Source organism: Opisthorchis viverrini (genome assembly GCF_000715545.1).
Source record: "Opisthorchis viverrini unplaced genomic scaffold opera_v5_612, whole genome shotgun sequence".
Classification (NCBI taxonomy): domain Eukaryota; kingdom Metazoa; phylum Platyhelminthes; class Trematoda; order Opisthorchiida; family Opisthorchiidae; genus Opisthorchis; species Opisthorchis viverrini.
The window spans coordinates 110,773-134,311 of NW_008752279.1; the positions used below are offsets into that span (position 1 = coordinate 110,773).

General features: G+C 39.6%; 1 protein-coding gene across 1 annotated transcript in view; it reads right to left on the reverse strand.

Moving 5' to 3' along the window:
- The window catches only part of T265_11860 (hypothetical protein), a gene marked incomplete at both ends in the record, with an annotated part of 71,901 nt that overhangs the window by 42,901 nt on the left and 5,461 nt on the right, over positions 1 to 23,539 (reverse strand). The window contains one exon of the mRNA XM_009178657.1: positions 19,351 to 19,405. Coding sequence (XP_009176921.1) covers positions 19,351 to 19,405 — 55 coding nt within the window. The remainder of the gene's footprint in view (positions 1 to 19,350; positions 19,406 to 23,539) is intronic.

Here is a 23,539-nt window from a genome sequence, read left to right on the forward strand (position 1 = left end):
CGTGCAGACAGTGAAAACAAAAGTGTACTTATTATTTATACATCCATCTCACCCGCTGTTTCATGCCTGCGCAGGCAAGGTGCGTCATTTTTCCCATAAAATTGATATCAGATGGTGCACTAATAGGTTGCCGAATTGCTTTCCAGCGTAATCGAAATACGGTCTTCTGTCTGCCGCCCAACAAAATATACCGGACAAATAAATCAGAAGCGTGAGTTCGTTATTTTTACTTACGCTTATGAGGTATTGGTTAAACTTGCCAGCTATTTTTTGGGCCTCTGATCAATAGTTTCTATCAGAAAATGCTAAAACCTAATTGGAATATGCCCCTGTAGCACCAAGGAAGCATGCATTCGCCTACTTCTGGACGGAAAGTAGTAACAAAATTAAGAAATTATGGCAAATGAACATGGGAGTGCTTAGCAGCAACTGTGAACGTAAAATATCTCAGTAAACAGCAAGAACATAAGAATCGAATGAGCCAACTGTAGCCCGATCGATCACATATTTTGCATCAAAGAGAGACAAATTGTTTAAGTTACTGAAATATTTTGACAGATGATAAGAGCATAAGGCACGTGGAAAACGAAAATTAAGTTGCCAGTGGTGCCGACAGGTGTACGTTTCAGCAAGGAACCAGAAATTATCTGTGTATTTGCCTGCACTAATAAATCGGGCTGATTTGCAAACTAAAACGTCTATCGTGAAACATTCAGAGCTGTACACATTGGTAATGCACAAGCAGGTTGTGAAAAGAAAGAAATCGCACGTCCACGACAATTACCTGGCTTTGACGCTATATATTTCTATACCGGCGCGATAAGTAACTACTGATTTTTCCCTGCCACTCAGATAATGTGGTGGAGCTTCACTAGCATAGCAAAATCTTTCGGTCTTGAACAGTGTCTTAGCATCACTTAATTCATCTTTCAAGACGTACCTTATGGCAAATTGACTATGGGTCTTTTGATCCTTTGTTATCACCCATAGTGATCAAACTGATCGTGTAGCATGAAAAAACAATGATTTTATGTGTTATTGGTCATCCGTTTCGGGCCTCGCTGAGATATGCTGACAAACTATATGCGATCATACCAGCCAGATGATGTCAAGCATCTAAGCCGTTCGAAAAATAGTGTGAAAGCACATAATTTGCTGAAATACAAGCCATACGTTATCTGGATCTTGTGTAATCTGATAGCACCAACCATGGATCTACTGTAGGGTTCCACAGAAAATCTACCCACTGAGAAGTTGCATCCACGAGGAGTCCCCTCATCGGTACCATGTCAGTCAAACAGCTGTCAAATTTCAGAGTCATGTCAAGAATTTTGGCTGGCTTGAGGCCAAGCAGATGAAATGAATTGGATCAATAGGATATTACAAAACCTACCCCATGGGGTTCATCGCCCGAAAATGGGAAGAAATTTTTCCGGAATGGTGAGGTAGGGAGACGAAAACCCGCTGTTAATAATATGCGTAATAATAGTCATATATTATTACAGTATATATTATAGAGAACTAATATAGAGAATTGGCACTTTGAAATATGCATCCAGACCACCATATTAGGAGATTCTCCTAGACTGACGAAAAGTTACAAAGACACCATGAGGACTTCATTTAGCCGTATCATTAGAAAGGCTGCACTTATTATCGAGGTTACGTTAGCCAACCTTAGAGTAGGATTATAAGCTAGTATTCTACTAAGTTTTATTTGGTCTTCAAAGTTACGCTTTGTACCCAACCTGCCCCCGGGCTTTCCCCAACGTCCAAGCTGGTTTTGACCAGGAAGTCTTCGGTCTTCATTAACCAAACGTTTGTGTCATTGATCCCTGATGTGGGCAAATCCAAAGTTGGGCACACTTAAATCGGCGTGCAGCTAGAAATTTTCTGACCGGAAGTTGGGTTTCGATTTGATATTTTTTCATATTTATTGGGTCTAATTCAGGGAATACAAAAGCTGATAAGTTTGCTCATTATGGACAATTACATCTAATTGTCGAAATTGGTCTCAACATTGTAAATCCTACCTTACACGCTTATTAGGCACATGTGTTTGATGCCAGCTTACGTCGTGACTCATATAATGTAGCTGTTTTAGTTACGCCTCCATCATTAACTTGCTGAAACCGTTTCGACTGGTTAGTGTTGATAGTATGAGCCTGTTTATTTTTCTAACTTACAGTCGTTCTTCACTGTTCACGTATGTGGTCGCACAGATATATATCCTACATATTATACCCACTGCGGTTTGTTTGTTATACTGTTGTACAATACAACTTATTTGAACGAAAAATTGAAAGTTATTTGTGGGATCAAACAGTTTTCCGTTGCGGTCTAATGTGCACCAAGCAAACCCCTTAAACCTACCCGCATATGAGAATTCTCCACTGTTGGACGGCAGAGAGTTTTATCTCAAACAGCGGGCTGGTAGCTTGTTGACTCGTGATTTCCCAATACAAGAAACAAAGTAGCTATGTATAGGTTGATTTTGCCATTTAAACTGATCTTTCGACAGATCTCAAGATGTTTGGTGCTAACTACCAGGATGGTAAAAGTTTGACGTGCTTGTAGAGGTGACTAAGAATTTGTCAAACATTTCAACTTTTTTGTGTATACATCTTCAGGCAATACCCAGAGACAATTTATCTTAAGAGAACCACCACCGACCATAGCTGAACTACATAACTGCCAATGGAATAACCCATTTTTGTTGAGGCAGACTTCATTGGTTGTTCTTCACTCGCAAGTGACAGATGAGTTGCATTCCTAGTATCATTTCGACCGCTTGTACGCGACGGTGATAAATAGAGCAGCTGGCTTACACGTTTCGTTGATTTTTTCTCGTTTGGCCAAGCGCACCGGGCGATCAGGCGACTCTCCATATCGGGGATTCACGGTAATAAGAAGGCGGTAAGGATCTGTGGTCCTCAACAAGTTGGCGACGGAACAATTGCAAACTGAACTCCAAAATAACGTATTCGCATGAAGAGCTGATTTTGATTTTGCAACAGCAGCAGGTAAAATTTTAACAGCCTCAGTGGAGGAAAGTCGAGGTAATCCTTCACAAACTGGAATCTTAGAGTCCAGCGACAACTGAAATGTACAACTTCTTTGTTGACGCTGTTGTAAACAGTATAGTTAATTTTCACTACGATGCAATATCCAATGCTACCTTCAAATCACGGTTCCGAAGATACAAAGACATTATTCGGATGGAATTTGCGGATTCGGATCATGGTTGGAAGCTGTGACTGTTTCTCCGGAAGCGCGGGACAAGCGAGCATGTCACATTTATTAATTTTATTCTCCCCAAATCCTCGAAAGATGTTTCCGCTGACGAACTTGTGCATCAGTGCGTCCTTCAAAGCCACACATCAAACCCGTATTAGCCACTTTCAACCCGGATTTGAAACGCCAGGGGAAATTTGTGTCAGTTCTCCTAACTGACACGCTAGTACGTCTGCAACTCGACACCGCCTCCGACATCAGAAGCATTTTAAGAGACACCTGGAGAATTAGTGGTAGACTCCCATTTAACCCCACAAATCGTGTTGCTCTTTATCACTTTCCGCTGTTGATGATTGCTTAGTGTTCGCAGTATATGTTGTCGTAACAGAGGAGGTGTAAAGAAATGTTCTGCAACAGTTTCACAAAGGACATCCTGGGATCGACCGGATGAAATCGTTGATGCGACGTTGTATCATCCGTTATGTTGACAATGAAATTCCCCACGTTTATTCTGTCCCATTTGTAACCCCCGCCCCACTTTTGTGTTTAGTGTGTATATATGAACTGGCGCTTGTTTGTCCTTACCACTTCACCCATTTGGCCTTGAGGTCATCCGACCATTTGTATCTGACTTTGCACGTGTGACTGTCGCACGTGGGAGCCTGTTTGCTCCCTTGCTTTGTACTTTTGTAGTCCAAGCGGACTGTTTGTTTTGGACGCGTAGCTACTGTCGAGGTTTGTAGAATTTGTGAATTACTCGTACCCTAATAGTAACGTATAAAAACCCAGCTCCGACTTTGTTTTGCCTACCCGGAGGTTCTGGTATTACGCGTCACTCGAAGATACCGTTCGACCGTTACAGACGTTATGTTCATTGGCGTCATATTGACAACCAATTCAAAAGGCCCGTCAACTCTATTCACCGATCTGCGACGGCTTCAAAATCGCCCAGAAAGTGTAAACCGGTATTACAAAATGTCTGGTCGGGGATAAATATGGACTATGCAGGTCCCGTGAACAGTCAAAGTTTTCCCATTATTGCGGACGCTTACAGCAAGCGGCCGGAGATTTTACCCCGAGGACAACGACGAACACAGAAACCATTAACAAGCTTCAGGAAGACTTCAGTCGTTTTGGCTATCCTGAAAAGCTGGTATCTGATAAAAGGAGAGTTCACGTCATCCTAATTCGCAGACTTCTGTCTTGCCAGTGGGAGTGACCAGGTTCGAACGCCCCATATCATCCACAATCGGACGACATGGCAGAACTACCAGTGGATACTTTCAAAAGAGCTTTGAATAAGGCGGAAGTGGTAGGTACCACAGCAAACGTCCCACAACAAATCTTCTTTATTTACTGCCGGACTTCAAATCCCTCCAAAGCGGAGGGCAACTCGCCTTCAGAGAAACCCTTTACCACACTTTTCGATGCACCTATGATCTTCTGAGGCAAAGACTCAATCTAACCCTGGACAAAGGACTTATATTACTCAAATTCAGAGGGGGGATATTAGGAGAACAGGCACCGAACATTTTAGAGCAGCTGACTCGCCCTTCTGAGGCAAAGACTCAATCTAACCTTGGACAAAGGACTTATATCACTCAAATTTAGAGGGGAGATATTAGGAGAACGAGCACCGAACATTTTAGAGCAGCTGACTCGCTCTGGCTGGTTTGGTCACCAGGCAATCAACCGGCTAACCAGACTGGGGTTTACGGTAATAAGAAGGCATAAAAAGATTGTGGTCCACAAAAATTTCCTACACAACCCTGAATAGTACTCGGTCACTACCATTTGATCGCTCGCTTTAATATAAAATAAGCAACATTGTCCGCTTTGATAGGAATTCCGGGCACTATTACCCCTTAAATGGATGGTAATTTGTAATCAAATTGTGAGATGTTGCTACATTAGTGTACTTAGAGGTTGTCGATTGTGAGAACCACATTCGTAGCCCAAGGCTGTACTTAACCCTGCACGCACATTATCGATCGAATACTCTCAGGTTATGCCGACGCACTTAAATGGCTAACGTCGCTTTGTTGACCTTCACGGCAGCTATCACCAAATAAATTCAGCACGACGAGGACTATGATCATTTTGTTGGGATTCCGCATGATGCACAGCAAACTCAAAAAGGGTATTTAAAATTTTAAAATGGATTTCGTCTTGAATTCAACTTAGAAACTAACGGCCAGTTGGGTGAATTTAGCCACCTATGGTGACGAAAAATATATGCGGGCTACAAAAAGCCGCATAGAACGTGAGGCGTCCTCAAGTCTGTTTTTCTCTTAAGAGTTATCCATTTTCCTGATATAAAAAAGGCTCTGTAATAAAATACCCTCTCCAGACAGTGAAATGCAGAATAGCCTCCTGCGAAAAAATGTTTTTATTCAAGCACTGCAAATACTCGCAAACTTGGACAAATTAGAGGAGTAAAGTGTTTTCGCCCTTCGACGGAATAAAATATACATTATTCAGTAAGCGATATGAGAAAAAAATAAATTTATATTCGGTCAAAGAGTAGAAGTGTGTCATCAATGAATAAGCAGCCCTTATTGTCATCGTTTGTCAGCACAGGTTTAAGTGGAAAATTTTACATGCCAGCTTAACACAATCGATATATTGGTTTAATGTGTACTTTATTTGTTATCCCCAGGACAGATCTTTGTTGTCGAAATCGGACCCCGTATTCGGGGTTACAGTCAATTATACGGAAGTGTGCTACGCAGAAATGAACACAAATGTTTTCTAATCCTCTTAAAATCCGTATATATACTACGTGCAAGGAACAAGTATACATTTTCTAGCTGATGAGGCTGTATCCGCGTTGAGTAATCAGTGTAGCCACACCAGCTTATACTTCGGTACGTCACAAGGAAACTCAAATACACATAACACATTGTGGCAAAGCTGCTTAAGGTTTATAATCATAGGCAGTGGTGGCCAGTACGTGTGACACAAAGATCTTCCCAACTGATGAGAACCAAATTCAAATGGTATAAAATGAAACATGCGCATTGGAAATTCATTCAAATTTCCAGGAAGGTGTCGGAAAGTAGAGCTCAGTTATGAGTGTGGTCGGTGCAAGATCAATGCGGGTTTACTACTGTATACTCGACACATGGAGTCACCCAAATAGAATCCTTCTCAATTCTTCCGAAGATAATTATTCGGTGACTTCCCTATTTTGCCGACTATAACCGCGATGAAGCGATATGGATAGATTTAAGAATAACTGGAATGAGTTATTTGAAATGTGGCTAGAGGTGGTGTGGATACCTTTAGGTAATTTGGTGTTTTGATTTCAGAAGCGTTGCTGTAAGGTCATATTTAAAACAGCTTTTTCACACATACACAAATGGAAATATATCATATTTTTAAGTCCAAAAATGCTTACCCCTGTAATCAACTAAACAGCGCTGGAAAGGGAAATACGTGCGAACGCTTTTCAAGTGCCTTTATGCACGTTGATCAAAAACCTTCAAATTATTGTCCTAATGAACATCTCAGAAGTTGGCCTCATATGAATGAGATTTTCGTTCGAAAATAAACGCTTTTGGTATTCTCAATTGAGCATTCTTCTAAGTAAGAAACATGAAAGTCAACTATTGATTGAGTCGCAGCCTGGATGAATAAAGTATACTTTAATTTGCAAAGCGAGAGTTATAAGTCTTCCAAAGGCACGATCAAAGACAACAGAGAATATATTTATTAGTTTATCTTCCGGAAAACGTAATTTACATACAACAATTTGTAAACCTACCTCCACTACCCAAAGCTGCACACGATTGTGAGAGGAACAAACCCAATGGTAAATGTGTCTAATTTGTGAATCACCAAACGATCTACACCAAATTTCACAGCACCAGCAGAAAAGATGGAGGCAGAGAATTCATGACACCCAACTCAAGAGGACATAAGTTATGGCTTAATGGTTTCGGTGCATTGCTCCCCAGTAAAAGCGCGATCCCGTGAAAGAAAGTTACCAGACTTATTCAACTTGAAAATTCAGCTGGTTCTTCTGGAACCGTGATAAATATGCCCGGGGGCACTGTTTTCCAATACTCCATATAATGTTCATCAAATTTACACTTGGCTTGCTCAGATTTGAAGCGACTGATATTCATTCGTATGCTGCTGTACTGATAAGTCAGAGAAGGCTCGCCAAATAGATTTGTGTAACACAATTCCCACAGGGCTGCCCCTTGAGAGTTCACCACACCCATTGTGTTGCTAACAACAAATAGGTTAAATATTTGCTAGCTGGTCATCTAAAAACCTGCCTGAACACCAATTATTTTTAGCAAAAGTTCAACGAACAACTCACTGTCCATTTTATCCAGCAAATCTAGTTAGAAAATCAAAACAATATTCATTAAATAACATGTAATTTTACCAGAATTATATATATGTACTTATGGACATGTTTGCTTTGGTGAACAATCACTTTGTCGCTCTTAATTTCTTGAATACACAAGCGATTCATATAGAAGACAATGCTAAAACGTCCAACGGACAGGTACCAGGCGTTTCCGCTTTTAGAGAATTGCACAGTTAACTTGACATCCAGAGGGAACAAAACAGCACTTGGTCACCGAAAATTTGATTAGTGTTTACACGATGAACTGTGTCTCTCCGATTAGTCATGTTGGGTTTCATTTATGTTCGGGGAAGCTCGGGGAATTTTATGTGAGCGGGCATATTGCACTCAATATGGCATGCATTCTATATGGAATATGTTCACCACTGACAAAAATTTTGAAACACCCGAAACTCATCAAGCACGGAATTAGACAGTCTGGTTCGATATATTTTGTAGGTAACACGGCGACAGGCAAGATCAAGTTATCGACGGCAGAAAAATCCAATAGCCAAAATTTTTGTCCTCCTTTAGATAGCTGAGTTTTTTCGTGGTAAAACATCCTACTTTTTAACCACCCCAACAAGTACACAAGAATTTGACACTCACTCTGTACCAAGTGCTAGCCTGAGTAGTTCTTGCAGAAACAGCATGCTTTGATCAAACAAACGGCTAATTTTGTCCCTTTCTTAGTGAGGACTTTAAAAGACCGGTTTTAGATACGACCCAAAAATGTGGCTGCCAACCTTGATTAGACAACCACCATAAAACTAGTAGTTGATGACATACTTTCACCACCACTCTAGCTCTCCAGATTTCTGACAGGTAGCATGAAACCACTCGCGAACAAGTCACCTACACATCAAAATACTTATGACTTTGTTAAAAAAAGTGGCTGGGTTTTAGGTGAAGCCGGACAAAGTCTGCGTTAGAACTGATGCAGACTCGATGTATACGAATATCTCTTAAGCGGACGCTCTGGAAATAGCGAGAAGGTTGTTACTGACAGATAATGCTGCAAGACTGGACGCAACTACCTGTAGACAGATGACTTGTTTACTCTGGTGAAGGAATCCTTTGAATATCTTATTACATTGCATTCTTACAATGAACTTAAAACGAAGCTAGAAAATACATCGTGTACACTACCCTTTCTTTTCTGCGTGACACACCAGGGTTGTGGACAAGTAGAAAGGAGTGTTTACCGGAAACCCAAAAATACTGATGCGGTCTTCAACTACTCCTCGTTTCACTCAGAAGCAGTATACGTAATTATAACTTATCCAGAGAGTGAGGGTAAGAGTACTGTGCACAAAAGAGGTCCAACGAAGAGCGGCGTAACCCGTGGTAAGAAAGGACTTCAGACAGCAGATACCAACTAGATTCAATTAAGCTGAAAATAGGAAATGTAATAATCTCAACAGCAAGACCTAAAAAGGGGTGAGTTGCAACAGCATTCATTCCATGCAGAAAAGAAACATCTGAAATCATTAGATGAGTACTAAATACGGCTAATATCAGAATATGTATCCCGGAGCAAAAGAATTTAATTTAAGCATTACAGCGATGACATTCGGTCGATGGGATTGGAAACAGTATATACAAAATAAAATACAAAGACAAATTGATCAGACAGCCAGGGAATTGCAAACCGAAAGATGTAGGCAAATATCAGGCAATAGTCAAAGGCCTAACAATGGCATAGCATGCACTGTACACTGTACACGGGACAAGGCTGGGAAATTCGAACATTTCGAGACGAGGAATAATACTCACACGACAGTGCCTAGTGCTTGAGGCGGTGGAAATCGTCAAGTACCACAGCGTGGACAGAACAGACAGCAAAGGACTGACGAACGCGAAACTAGGTTATTTAGATTAAGCATAATGACACTCGGTAATGTAAAATCATTGCTAAAATGGTCCGGGTCCTAAATTACAGTATTCAAACTGAGTGAAATAAATTTATTTTTGTCCCAACCCCAATTTCAGTTGGCCTTACACAATGACGCACAAAAACGACCATCCTTGAGAGGAGTATTTAATTAAGATATCTCACGCCGGCAGTGTAAATAAAATACATTTATTATTGTCCCAAATTCAATTTCAGTTGGCCTAACACAACGACGCACAGAAACGACAATCCTTGAGAGGACTATTTCATTAAGATATCTCACGCCGGCAGTGTAAATCTGCGAAATCCGGATTCAACGTAAAGACATCCCCATTGGCAAGCTATTGAAAGTGTTAGTAATCCCCACTTGCCAACAAGCACGAAGTTCAGACGCACTCCAATCAATGTGTAGGTTGGCTGGTCATAGGGAACCTCATGGTTTGGTCCAACAACTGCGGCAAAATCTGATCAACTTGGTAATTTGCACGCCTAAATTTATGGAGCTCTTGTGACGACGGGTAAACTACCCAACAATAAATGCACCGAGTTTTAATAAATCGCACTAAACCGACGACTAACTAATCAGTCTAAATATTTCTCAATAGATTAAAAGAACTATTTGATTGTGGATCCGTAATCATCCGTGTTAAATGGTGCTTATTTTCTTTGGGCACAGGCCAGCCAATGCGAGTAGAAATTTAATTTCCACATTTATCGCGGACTTTTCCAAAGAAAAAACTTTTTGATTGTGGATCGCTAATCATCCAACGTGTTAAATGGTGCCTATTTTCTTTGGGCACAGGCAAGCCAATGCTAGTAGAAATTTGATTTCCACATTTATCGCGGACTTTTCCAAACCATCAACGCACAACGCGGTCAGGTTGACCTCATTGTGAGATTACGAAAGTCTCGGAATAAGCTGTTGTCATCAATATCGTTCAGTGATTACTATCCCTTAACAGCCATAAAAACCCGGAGCACTGGGTGTCCATTTATTCACAGAAATCAATCTCAGTCTTCAGCGAGAAAATATGCTGGCTATGTACCTTATACTGCAATTCATTTTCGCACAGAGGCTCAAGCAAGAACGAAGAACGTGAAATTTTACATGCGTAAAAATCCCTTAAAAATCCATTACAAGTACGGAAAATGAGCTGAGTTGCTAACAGTTATGTGAGAAACCCTGTGGAGCTACAGATCTCTGGAAGGTGTAAAGCGCCATATATGGACGTCAACAAGGAGTGGAAATTTTCTGTTGCATAGACACACCAATTCCATTGAAGTTGCCTTACGACCAAAACCAACAGTTCCTAATAAGCAGCGCGGATGCAGAGACATGGGTCGCTACTAAAAGCAAAACAGTGCAGTGCAACCAGCCAATTAGTCACGAAAAGACAGAACAACGAGGCAACGAAGACTGCGAACACGGATAGCCAATAAATTTAACGGAACGTGAAACACTGCGCAACAAAAATCACAGACGGCATACGAAATCAAGCAGGAAAACTGCCACTGAACTAGAAATGCTTTAATGGATGAGTAATAATCTCCAAATTTTATACAAAAGCATGCAGGCAAAAAGGAAGAGCTATTCAGCCGTGCATTGATGCCATCTCCTCATAGTTGGCGAAACGTTGGAAAACCAATTTCAAAGCTTGTCAAAGAGTTCAACTACCACATGATCATCAATAAACAAGTTTTTTCTTTACAAAAATAAACTAATATTCATCTAAGGACCATGGATTTTTAAACATACTCGTGACTTGGTTGTTGTGTATAATCAAGCAAAATACTTTTATAATCTGAGAATAAATTTCTTTACTGGCTTTTTTATGCCTATCTCTTGAACCTCACGAAATACATGCCTTTTGGATGGATCTACCGTGTCGTAAATAGCAAAAACAAGTTCAATTTATTATACGTATATTATCGCGCACTCTAATAAAGTTTTGGCAGAAACACCCCACAAAAGTTGGAGAAAAGCAAATCGTGGAACTTACCTATTGGGTCTTCAGGCGCTTCTAGAAGATGCGTCATTTGGTACTGACCAAACACATGTACCACTCTTGCTAAATAGTCAAAACATCGATTTCACGCTTCTATCTGACCATGACGTTCGGTGTATATATCATGCAACTAATATTCATTGTTCCTCACTAGCAGCAAATCAACAGCTTAACGAATAAACAAGTATCCACGTAGCACAAAAACTAGCATGTTGAGTGATAATAAAGTGAAGCAAGAACCGCGTTCGACGTAGGTAATCTTTTCCATGGGATAATAATTTTCTGATGCATTCAAGCAGATATACAAATGCCTTAACTTTACGCAAGGCACTGCAATGCATCTTATCGCATCTGTCTCGACAGTGTTGCCACGCTGACTAATAATGTAGTACAGGGTTCTTACGCCATGGTCACTTCGTGTGTCTACCCGAAAGACCAAATATTGCGTGCTGTTTGCTTCAACTTATTTAAGATTAATATGCACAGTATACTGGAGCTTAACATATACCAAACACAACACCCCAAAACCACCACTTGGACGTCAAAAAATCAAAAGAGGGACCGTACAACCCAGCCTAAGTTGGCTATTTTACAAGTTATTATATCATTGTCTGTGGAACTGGCCTACCTTTTGATTTGCCTGTAAGATCTTTCATAAATAAACGAGGTAATGCATTTGGCAGAACACTTCAGAAATCGATGATGATCATGAGAATTAGCTGGTTTGACATAAACACACACTGTACTATCTCAACTGCAATATATCAGAAGTTCCGCTAAGCAGCAACTGCGAACAATGATTTTTCCAATTCAGGGTTACTTATGTGAGTTCATTTTTATCCCGTGCTCATGCTACGACAGACATACAAGCAGTGAAAGCAGAGTGAGTTGGTTTCACCGCTGGATGCTGGTTTTTGCATTCGGATCACTGAAATTCTGGAAGCCACAAATATTAATCTATATGAACCCCTTTCTGGAGCAGGGTGACTTTTGCACATCTAGTGACCAAAAAATGTTCCGCAATCTGCACGGGTTAGTGTTAGCTTGCAAACTGCAGAGTGAAAAAATTCGACACATAGTTGCGCTTCCACCTTTAGGCTGTAGAGTTTTACTAAAATATGATATGATTAGGAGAAGTAACTTCATAAAGTAACAGGGGAGGCTGACAATAACAGTCACTTAGGGTAGTCTTGACATGCGCAAAATAAAACACACCAATATCCTGTACCGCATATTCCGTAAATAAATCGAACAAAAATTGTGGCCTTATCCCACTAATTGAGAAACAATTTTCAGACAGAATAAAACGATGGCAGAGAAATCGTTTGCGGCTGAAAGATACCGTGAACAGTCTTTGTACATACGGCCATGTCAGTTTTAAAAAACCTCTTTATGATTTGTCGTACGCAACAGTGGATCAGAAAGCTGCTGCTTAGCAATTACTGCGTTGCAAACTGCACAGACATACTGTTTAGTCACGCGTTTCATCGTATATGGTAATCTTGAATTTTGTGGTGTTTGGTAAACCTAGATATTACGGATATAGCTAACAGAGTGCTGTTTAAAAAGCTACTCAGACTAAGTTCAGCTGCTCTATCGGCCATTCAGTAAGAGCAAACTATTATCCGATCTTAACCAGAAACTCTGTCAGGTAACGGATTTTACTATTTTGAAGCTGACCGCCCAACCTTACCAAAAGAATAAACATAATCCTTGGAATAATGGTTTGAAGGTTAGGTAAACCAGAAATTTCATAAACGAAGACTGCGTCCAGAAACACGTGCTCTCGGGCAGTGATAGCCGACGAGTGATTGAATTCAGCGTTGAATAACTCTTACATGTTGGACGGCTGTGTGAGAAGACTTGATAGCAAGTTTGTAAATAGTTGTATCTATCCGACTAGCGCCTAGAGAGCAACAGTCTTACGAAATTGCAGAGCATATACTTTAGGATTCCCGTTAGTTTTCAGCCAGAGTTCGTTGCCTGGTGCGTGATGAGACGAACTGCGCTTTCGGTGATAATCTATGATGACCACATTTTGAGGACGCACAACATGCAATTGCGGACATGACCGCCAAACTGCACACGTATTTTGCAGCTTTTAAAATAATGAACGCTCTATTTGAAATATATCAGGGTTCTGCAGCAGAAACCGATCACATACATTAGCGCGTTTTCTTTGAAACACCCTGATCGTGGAACATCCCTCTCATTTCGTAAATATCATGTTACCAAACATCTAAAATATTATGAACCGGATCTTTTGTATTCTAATATATGACTTCCAAGGATGCCGGTTGAATCCAACTACCACAACATAATTTGAATTGTTCTACCTGACTATATCGCACCCTAGGATGCAGAGGCAGTGGAAATCAAGTTAACATTCGGGATGGTTTCAAAAATATTGTTTTCTGATGCATATGGATATTAAAAAGACCTTTCTACATTATCGCCGGTGCATACGTTTTTACTAGTTCTGCATGGTCGGTTGCTTTAGAATGCGTTCAAACGTAGTAAACATTTGTCATGTCGAATAAACTAAATTCATGTCTAAGCCGAACATTCTTTTGATGTAGATTTGTTAGTGTTTGTCCGCCTAACGTTACTTTTACCACATGAATACACAACCGTCAGGGGTGTAATCATAATCATAGGGTGGAAAATAAAACATTTGCGCTCTGCATTCAAACTGCAATTTGTTGCACCAGAACTGTCGTGTGAAACGCCACCACGCCTGTGGGTGTCATGCAGGATTATGAAGTTTCAACACGAAATTACGGGAAGCCATTCGCTTTGAGCCACGATTTTCATATTTGCTAGCGCACAAACACGGATTCCAAGTCGCATAGGTCATTTACGCTTTTAGAAAGATTGTTACCAAACGCACTGAAAAACACGTAACAAGCCGGGAAACCTTACTGACTGCTTCTTTTATCTTTGAAGCTTTCTATTTACGTGCCATTTTTTGAGGTATTGGATCACTTACGGGTAAAAACTCAGGATATTATTTCAACGAGTGGATGCATACATGTGGGCCTGACGCAAGAATCCCGTCAATTAAAGTTTGTACATTTTTTCATGCAACAATATGATAATAAAATGTGAACCACGTACCCGTTTTAATTTTTGTCTTTACTAACAACAGTGAAAAATTTATCAAGCTTATAATGCGGAATGTACTTGAAATTACGTAGCCCACTCTTAAATGTCGGATGTATGGTGAATTTCATCGTTTTATTTTAATTTATTTAACGGCAGACATATGTTGAATACATCGTCACTTCACGACATGCAATCATTAGAGAGCGTAACCTTTATTTTTTGGAGGCGATCCGTTTCAAATCATTCATTTCTTGATATGTTAGCCTTTTTTCGCAAAATTCAATGTGTTCCTGGTGAATTTGGCCAGCGTCAAATCACAATACTGATTTGCCATTCTATACAAGACTGTTTGCTGTTATGAGATGCTTCTAAATCACTTGCATATCTACAATGAACTTTAATGTCGCTATTTTCAGCTAGATAGACATGTTAATTTCACTACGAGTACAAACCCTTTCAAGTGTATGCAAAACACTTGCAATTTTCTGTCCTGTGATAAGTTCAACCAATTCTTCGTGTGCATGGAAGACCGAAGTATTCATTTTGTAAATGTAGCTTTGTTGACTATGAGTGTGCTGACCCTGTTTGTTTCACTTTCTGAATCTGAACATCAGGAGAGATGGCATATTAGATTCCCATTACCATTCCGCACCGATGAAAAATTTTCGTAGTCCTACTGGGTATTGCAATTTGTCAGCAAAACAAAGCAATATTCGTCGGACTTCTTACTTGGTTTTAGCTTTGCCGGGGCTAGAACGAGAATCACAATAAAAGAAACCTCAACAAGTTACATTTCACAACAAATGTATACCATTTTTTCGTGTTCTGCAAGAGATTGTATTTGATTAATCAGCTCCTGCTGGAAAGATATAAATCAAGCTGAAAGATACTGCTTTTTGAATTTCAATTCCGCGCATCAGGTAAAAAAACATTTGCTGATGTAATTTATAGCAACGTCCATATCAATATTCGTTTTCTCATAAGGCACTCAAAAATAGCGATAAAAAGTAATTTACATGTGTTTTGTTAATTAATCGCAAATTAAGCCGGCTGCAACCCATCTAAATTTATCATATACGGGAACTGAAAAATGAAAACTCATCAAATAGTTGATAAATAAAGTCAGATATTTTTGTGTTGTCTGCGTTGTTATTCCAAAACAAGCATAACTGGTAGGCAGTCATAATTCACTGGTGCACTTATCATAAAATCTCAAAAATGTCAAGGCAACTCAACAAAGTCACGCGGGTGAACACAAAGCCTACCGCAAAAACGAAGAAATAGATTACATTCGAAAGTAATTTGCGTTTAACTACTTAGGTGTGTCATTTAGTGCAATTTCTTCAATTGCGGAAGAGGTGTACAATCCAATGCATTAGGTAGGGTAGTGAAGAACCCCGGAATGAAATATTATAAATCAAATATGGATAAAACATTTAACCTCATTTGGTGGTTGTCACATTCTTTCATTTTTTGCCAACATACTAGCGAAAATTATGCACTTTCAGATTTTATCACCAAAATGAATATTGAAATATAGCAACATCAGTAAAACCAAGGTTTTCAGGTCCCGAGCTTTTCAGCACTTTATCGGCACGGGTACAATAGTACCAAAACTCACCTGCTATAGAAATGCATCCTGTACTTTCGCCAGAAGTTGCTTAGTGGTGCGAAAGAAAACAAAACCATTTGCATTTTGGAACTATACGATCAAATATTTCAACATGCTCGTTTTCCATCCTAACGAAAAAACTGCCAGTTAGCCTAAAACATCGTACGGTTAGAAATGTACCAAGTTCCTCAAGTCAAAACATTGTTCTGCTTTTTTCTACACAAATTTTGTGCAACATCAACAAAATTTTCTAAATGAGGTTTTGTGTCCATATCAGCAAAAGAGTTTCCGGGTTTAGTAAATTTTGCAGTATATTGTAGGTAATATAGCATATGTTAGGTCAATGAAGACGGTATACCTTACCTGTAATAAGCTCAAGACATACAAATTAATACCCACCAGCTTATTGTATCCCTCAGAATGTTAAAATATTCGGGACGGTGAACTATTATGCCACGTCATACCTCCAGGACTTCGCCCTATACGATCAGCGTTTTCGATTATAAGGTTCCAGTGATCATTAGTTAGCTGTTCATGGATGTTTGGCCTTTTGTTTCTCCCGCTGTCATTAAGAAATTCACAAATAGTGGCCTTTACAAATGTGAGAAGTGCTTTGAAATAAAAATATCACTCAAACGTCAAGCTTCCAACCAGCACTCTAGGGTATAATGACTTAAGAGTAGACTTAGATTAGGCAGTGCGCGTTTTCTTCCGTTCTTTCAATGCAAAAGCACTATGAGTGGCAAAAGCGATTCGGGTTCCTAGACGATATGCTTGGCGGGAGCTTTCCAGCACATGGAAGCAAATAAACAGGAAGAAAATTTTAAAACAAAGCCACTCCAGAAAAACAGAAATAGGAGGTTCGGATTCGTAAAACAGCGGAAAATTTGGCATGATATAATCTCCGGTGCATGCTGCTCAGTGGTAGCTGTGAAAGAGTAAATGCATCCTAGATAGATGCCTCTGTTCAAATGTGTCAGAGCACTTGACCGTGCCTAAGTTCTTGTAAACTATTCGTGTTGCGCATAACGGCGCCTCAGGCGGCAAACAAATTGGCACGGTGTGTTCAACGTGACAGACCAACTTGTCTGCAGGGAGATAAAATAATCCGACATAAAATGCATTAAAGCGGAAGCCATTTTGCAGCCGCATAATTAATTTTGTGTGGGCCAAACTGAAAACGTTCAAAGCGGGTAATCTTCACCACAGGACAGATTTTAGGAACGATTTAGCATCACTCTGCCTTTTTGGTGTGGTTCTCAAAGGTAACAATTGCGGCTACTTCATTCATTAACCGGTGATAAATGCAACTTGCGCAAACCCTGCTTTTAAGTGAGGGCAATTAGTTAGTTGAGGTTTAAAATGACCCAATATAGACGTACGGTAATTTTGTACTCACCTTTTGAACAAGCTAAACGTAGGTAAAAATATGAACCAACTACATCTCCGTTTAGCATTTGGGCCCGGTTTCCATGGCGCGAAGAAGTTTTTCTCTTCTCCAGAGGATTTTGCTTTGAGCGACTTAGACGTCATACCAATTTTTTTATACTGAAACACACTGAGGAAAAACTTTAACCACCGTATGTTATCACATCAGAATGTGATCTTAATACCGGCTGACAAACAAACACGCAGGACTACGTGTGTCAATTGTGTGTATGTGTGTATTGTCAAGTGTGTCAACTGGTTTCTATCCCATTCACACCTTCGCCTTTTCAGACGCAGTGACATTTCTGACGAAACATGATCGGTTTTTCAACTGCTGTGATAAGCAAACCACTGGAAAATCAACATGACATAACACCAAATCTATCATAACATACCAACAGAAAGAGCTAATGAAATAACTCTATAGGTTTGTCACAAGCGTAGAAATACTCCAAAACAAAAGTACGTTTTAACATTCCTGATGTTTGCTGAGCTGGACTGTCATAGAGGGAATTAAACAACGCGCATTTTTCAAATTTTTTATCACATTAGGTGACAATAGACCAAAGCCTCTTTGTTGCATGCCAAATATCCACCGTGGGTGACATGATTTATTAGGTTCTTGCGGTTGCGCTGTTTTCGAAAGACCAAATATCCGCTTTTACTAGGTCATTCCGTAAAATAACATTGTTTTCCTTCAAATATCCTTGAAGCACCTGAACGTGTTTGACATTCTATAGAGTAGCTGAGAAGCGGTAATTTTGTTCGATAGAACCAATTTCCTGAAATAAGAATCTGCTTTCAGTGGTAGAAAGATGTAACACCCAATGGCAGTTTTGATACACATGCGAAACAAAAACAAACAAATAGACGTAAGGTAATATGACGTTCTCAATTTAGATATTGAAAACTTTATTGGATGTGCAGATTTCTTGTATATATATATATATTTCTTTCTTCGTGGGACATAATGACACATTAGATGTAAACTTACAGGGAACACAAACTGAGACTTTCGAACACAATGAATGGTTTTAGAAAATTACTCACGGCCAAATGCGATGTTTTAATTGTTACACTTCTCATACCTCGAGACTAGCTAAACAACAGCATTAATTTCTGAGCCAAAATAAGCTACATTGTTCCACCGGCAGTCATCAGTCACGGTCTTATTTTCAAATTATTACTTTACTTCAAAAATTGTCTTCAATTTTTTACCATGTTATCCGATTTTCCTTCACTACAAATTGAGTTATCGGTGTCAGTTAATTACTTCACTGACATCGTTTGGTTTCATTTTATTTAGGGAGGAAAATATTATGCACGTCATAATCTTCCGGGCACCGCAAAACCCCTGCCAGATTTAAATGTATCTTATTGATGTCATGGAATATAGTAAAGTACATATGCTCTGATTGTGGCATTTCCGATTTTCCTCCATTACAAATTGAGTTATTGGTGTCAGTTAATTACTTCGCTGACATCGTTTGGTTTCATTTTCTTTAGGACGGAAAATATTATTCATGTCATAATCTTCCGAGCACTGCAAAGCACCTGCCAGATTTAAATTTATCTTGATGGTGTCATTGAATATAGTAAAGTACATATGCTCTGATTGTGGCATTAAAATTTACGCCGAGGCTGCTAACCTTATAACCCTGCAAGAGAAAGCTTCGACGTATTTAATTGCGATACTTGGGACATTTACGTTTATACCACTTCCGTTTGGACAGGTTGTTTTCCTCTTGTTGCAATGGGTTAGCCTACGTAAAGAGAAATAAGTAGGAAACTCGCCTTTTTCTCCAATAAATTCCTATAGCACTGAAACTTCTTAGACATGGCTAGGCTTAAACCGCGGTCATCAGACATGCAAGGAATATTATGGCTTTCCACCAACTACTGTGTGCCTGACAAACCTGATTCACCACGTGTAAACTAGCAAACGGCTTTCCGCTCAGCTAAGATACAAATCGTTCTCTACAGTCTTCAATTAGTTATGTATGACAGAGATTATCGTAGACCTTACATTCGCTCAAACATGGGTGTTAAATCATGTGCGCCTAGCATGTACTGCCGGGTAATTAGCTACAAGCCTGCGACTTGTGTCAAGTGTCTGCAGTTCGACTAAAGAAGGGTCCGAGATAAGCAAAGCCAATCATTTAACGAAAATCTCAGGTTCAGACTAACCAGAAGAGATAAGCCAGGATATGAAAAAGACCAGGGAAGTTGTCCTCCCGGTTTATTTAAGAGAATTTTCCCTAAAGCCCAAATTTACCTGCAATTTGCGTTTCAAAAAAACTTGAGGAGTCTCTCAACAAATCATTTTCATACATACAGCTTATTGTTAAATTAACTGCTTACCTTGTGGCAACGGTGATTGAAGCGTTCCTAGAGAATAATATAAATATCTATTCGCAAGTATCCTGCATCACGTTGAATGAGCCTGCTTACAAATCGCCTTTACTATGGTGAGTATGGCGAGTTTGATATAATAACGCATTCATTAACTTGCAAAAGCTGTGATTCAGTATGACCAACAGACAACAAACACTTGCAAATCCAAACAGTGACCTCTGATTTTTATACGAGAACTTAATTTTAAGTTAGAAGAGCCGAGAGTGCAACCGGCTGTTTGTGCAGAGGTTTGTAAAAAAAAAGCCAATTACATATGTATGACTGCGTTTGTTGGGTTTTAGAACGAAATGAAGTGTGCCGCAATGTGACAAGAAGCGCATACATATTTTAGGTTGTTGTTATTCAGGACCTGAAACTTTTCAGTTTTAAGGGCCATTAGGCAAGTTTAGCGGCGTAAAGTTTGATCGTGCTTGTAAGGACGAACAATAAATCTGTACTCACCGGATCCTCCTGACGGCATTCCGAAAAGATCAACAGAAGGTTAAAACATTAATGTTTAGAGTTTTTTAAGTAAAATGTCAGGAAACTTTAAGAGAAATATTAAGTTAATCGAGGTTTTGAACGTGACGAATAATGCCCCTTCACGAACAATCATTTTCATCCCGGCGCTTTAATTTGCTATAACAGCCCCCTTGGTTGTTCTTTGTTTTACTCAGTAAATATGCTGAGAGTACTTTTTTCAATTTTTATTGGTATATTACAACTTATTGCCAAAAGAGTGTTTCAACTTGTGATACTGATGTATTAGGTATACTGATATGGTATGAGATCCAGCTCTCCAAATCCTGTATTCGTTGTAATAAAAAAAACCATAGGCCGGTACTCGACACTGCAGTAGACCTTGAACGGAGCAACAAAAATCTTGCACAAAGACTAGCAAACATAGATTTGTCTTTCTAGTTTTCTGGCTTTGCTGGATAGTAGAAAGAAATAATTAAGCGGATTACCAGTGAAGATTCAGTTAGATTGGTGTGAAATGCTTAAGAAACGTCTTTCAGTAAATACCAAATGAAACCCGGTGTTTTGCTGTTGGAAATCTGAGGATATTAGGCAATTTTTCAGTTTTCATGCTTCAGGTGAATAAAATTCATCTGATGAGTGGAACTTTTATCTAAGAAGTCGTTGCTTGAGAAGCCTGTCCAAACGTGTGAACGCGTGATGTAGATCCAGTAATTGGAGAATGAGCGTTACTATATGCTGTCAAAGTACGAGTTAATTGTACAGCAAATTAGATGCTTATGGCCGAACGGATAAGTGTCCAAACTTTTGGCCAGGAGTTTGCAGGATATGCAGTGATGGTGATTTCCAAAAAGGTAAAACAGCCTTTTAGTACTTTCCAACTTTTCAGCATAGATTGCAGTAAAAAAGACCCACAAAAATTTCCGTTCTCCATTCATGGGGATTGGTCGGCAGTGTGGAGAGCCATATGACACTCACTAAATCAGTTGCATAACAATGTGCAATGCAGCGTCTCGATTTATTGCCATGGGGCCTTTAGAATATACCCCATTTTTTCCGCTGTTATCCGGAATTCTTAGGTGCTTCAGTATTAGCCTGCTATGTTGTCTTTATTTTGCTGTCACACCTGTGTGAAGTTAAACAACTAATGTTACACCACGCAAAGGGTACTTTACATTTGGTGGAATGAGTGGAAAATTTAAAGGCTCACATTTTTTCCCATCGGAGATCATCATGAACTTGATGTTTATGTGATGAGGACGATAAACGTGCATTGCAACAATTAGATAAAAATATTTTTTCCAATACCGAGTGATTTTGCTAGTTCGCTTAAAATTCATCGTCACTTGACTGGTTGCTATGCCACTTTTGATAGCCACGAGAATGTCATTTGCTTAAGTTCTATAAATGGAACGATGCGGAATTATATAAGATAACAATCCCACAGTCCAGCTCGTATTCGCACGATTGCCGATAATAGCCCGAATAACGGGATCAATAATTTAAATCCAAATTTCTCAGCTAAATTTGAACGGAACATTTGAAATTTGTGTGCAAATCTGCCTTGAATTTACATTTGAATTTTTGAAAACGTACACTCGGACGCTCATATGTAGGTGTACTTAAGTATGGTGCACAGAAAAACGTTTGGCCCTCCTTTGTAGGAAACACCGCGCTGTCTAATACATCCAATATTAAGTGAGGTCGATTGGGTTCAAGTTTTATAGTATATTACGTTGAGCTAATTTGGTTGCATTCGGCACGAAAGACCAAGTATCTTGTGCACAAGTTATCGGGAGAACCTTTACTCTACATTAGAGATTGCAATTCGTCCTGTAGAATAAGCCACATGGTTTTAAGTTCGTTGTGTCAATGGAAATAAGAACTGATTTTAAGTAGAATTAATTGACTGGAGTGAAGATGCGTTTTTTGTAATGAACAGTCAAGCACACTGCCGATCAGCCACTTTCACGTAAAAGGTTGTGGGTTCGAATGTTCAAAGAAGGTCGCGCGTTCCATGTCACCGGAATGTCATATAGTGCAAATTTTCAGTGCTTTCAAGTACGGAGGATTCGATGGCAACAGTCCAAATCCTCAATGAATATTTTCAAGGCTTATCCCGTTACCAATGTAACGGCAACTATTCATGAGACATGCGAGTGATATTTCCCCGCTTTGCGCCTTTGGAAAGTACGTTTTACGACGGAAAGTTGAGTAAGACGGGTTCTAGAAAAAGACGGATATTTAGTATTTATAAACAAGATGCACGTGACAGATTTGCTTTTCTGTTCAATGGTCTGCAACCGTTCGGTTGATGTTTTCTTATGAGAAACTCCGCAGCGCAGGCCCTGATTCTTTCACCAGTAACAGATCGCGCGTATATTGAAAGATACTTGATGCAGATAAAAGGGATATTTATGTTCCCATGACAACCGACAGACCGAGGAAATGCTGCTCTTTGTCATTGCACTACTCACTGAAATCAAGTGTTGATTTAGGCAGACTATGCTCACTTTAGTGGATGTTCCTGTAAAACCTATTTGTCCTAACAACGAGTACTTAAAATTCATGGCACAACATCATGATCGATGAAGCAGTGTGGTGAGAAATTGTTCCAACTCCTGTCAATTACTCGCTAAATAGTGTCATTTAGTGCTTGTTTTACATTCTTATAACAATCCGCTTGGTCTTCGGTTTATGAACATCTTACAAAAGCAGCGTTTTGTTTCTATTGCAATTTTCATAATTTTGCTTGCGGAACTTACTAACCGGCGTTTGTACGTTAAGGAAAATCACCGTGTGCTTTGAGAAACCTACGTGTACGAATCGCACCCAAGTCCGCAGTCGCCAAAGTTTTAGGTGATCCTTCGTAATTCAGGTTATTCTAGGTCAAAACTGTGCTCGTTTTATAACTTGCTTTGAAAAATCCATAAAGGCCTCTTACTTTTCAGTGCCCCGTGGCTCTCATGGACGAACCGACTATTTCGACAAAGACTTCTGCCATTTACGTCATATCACAGGTT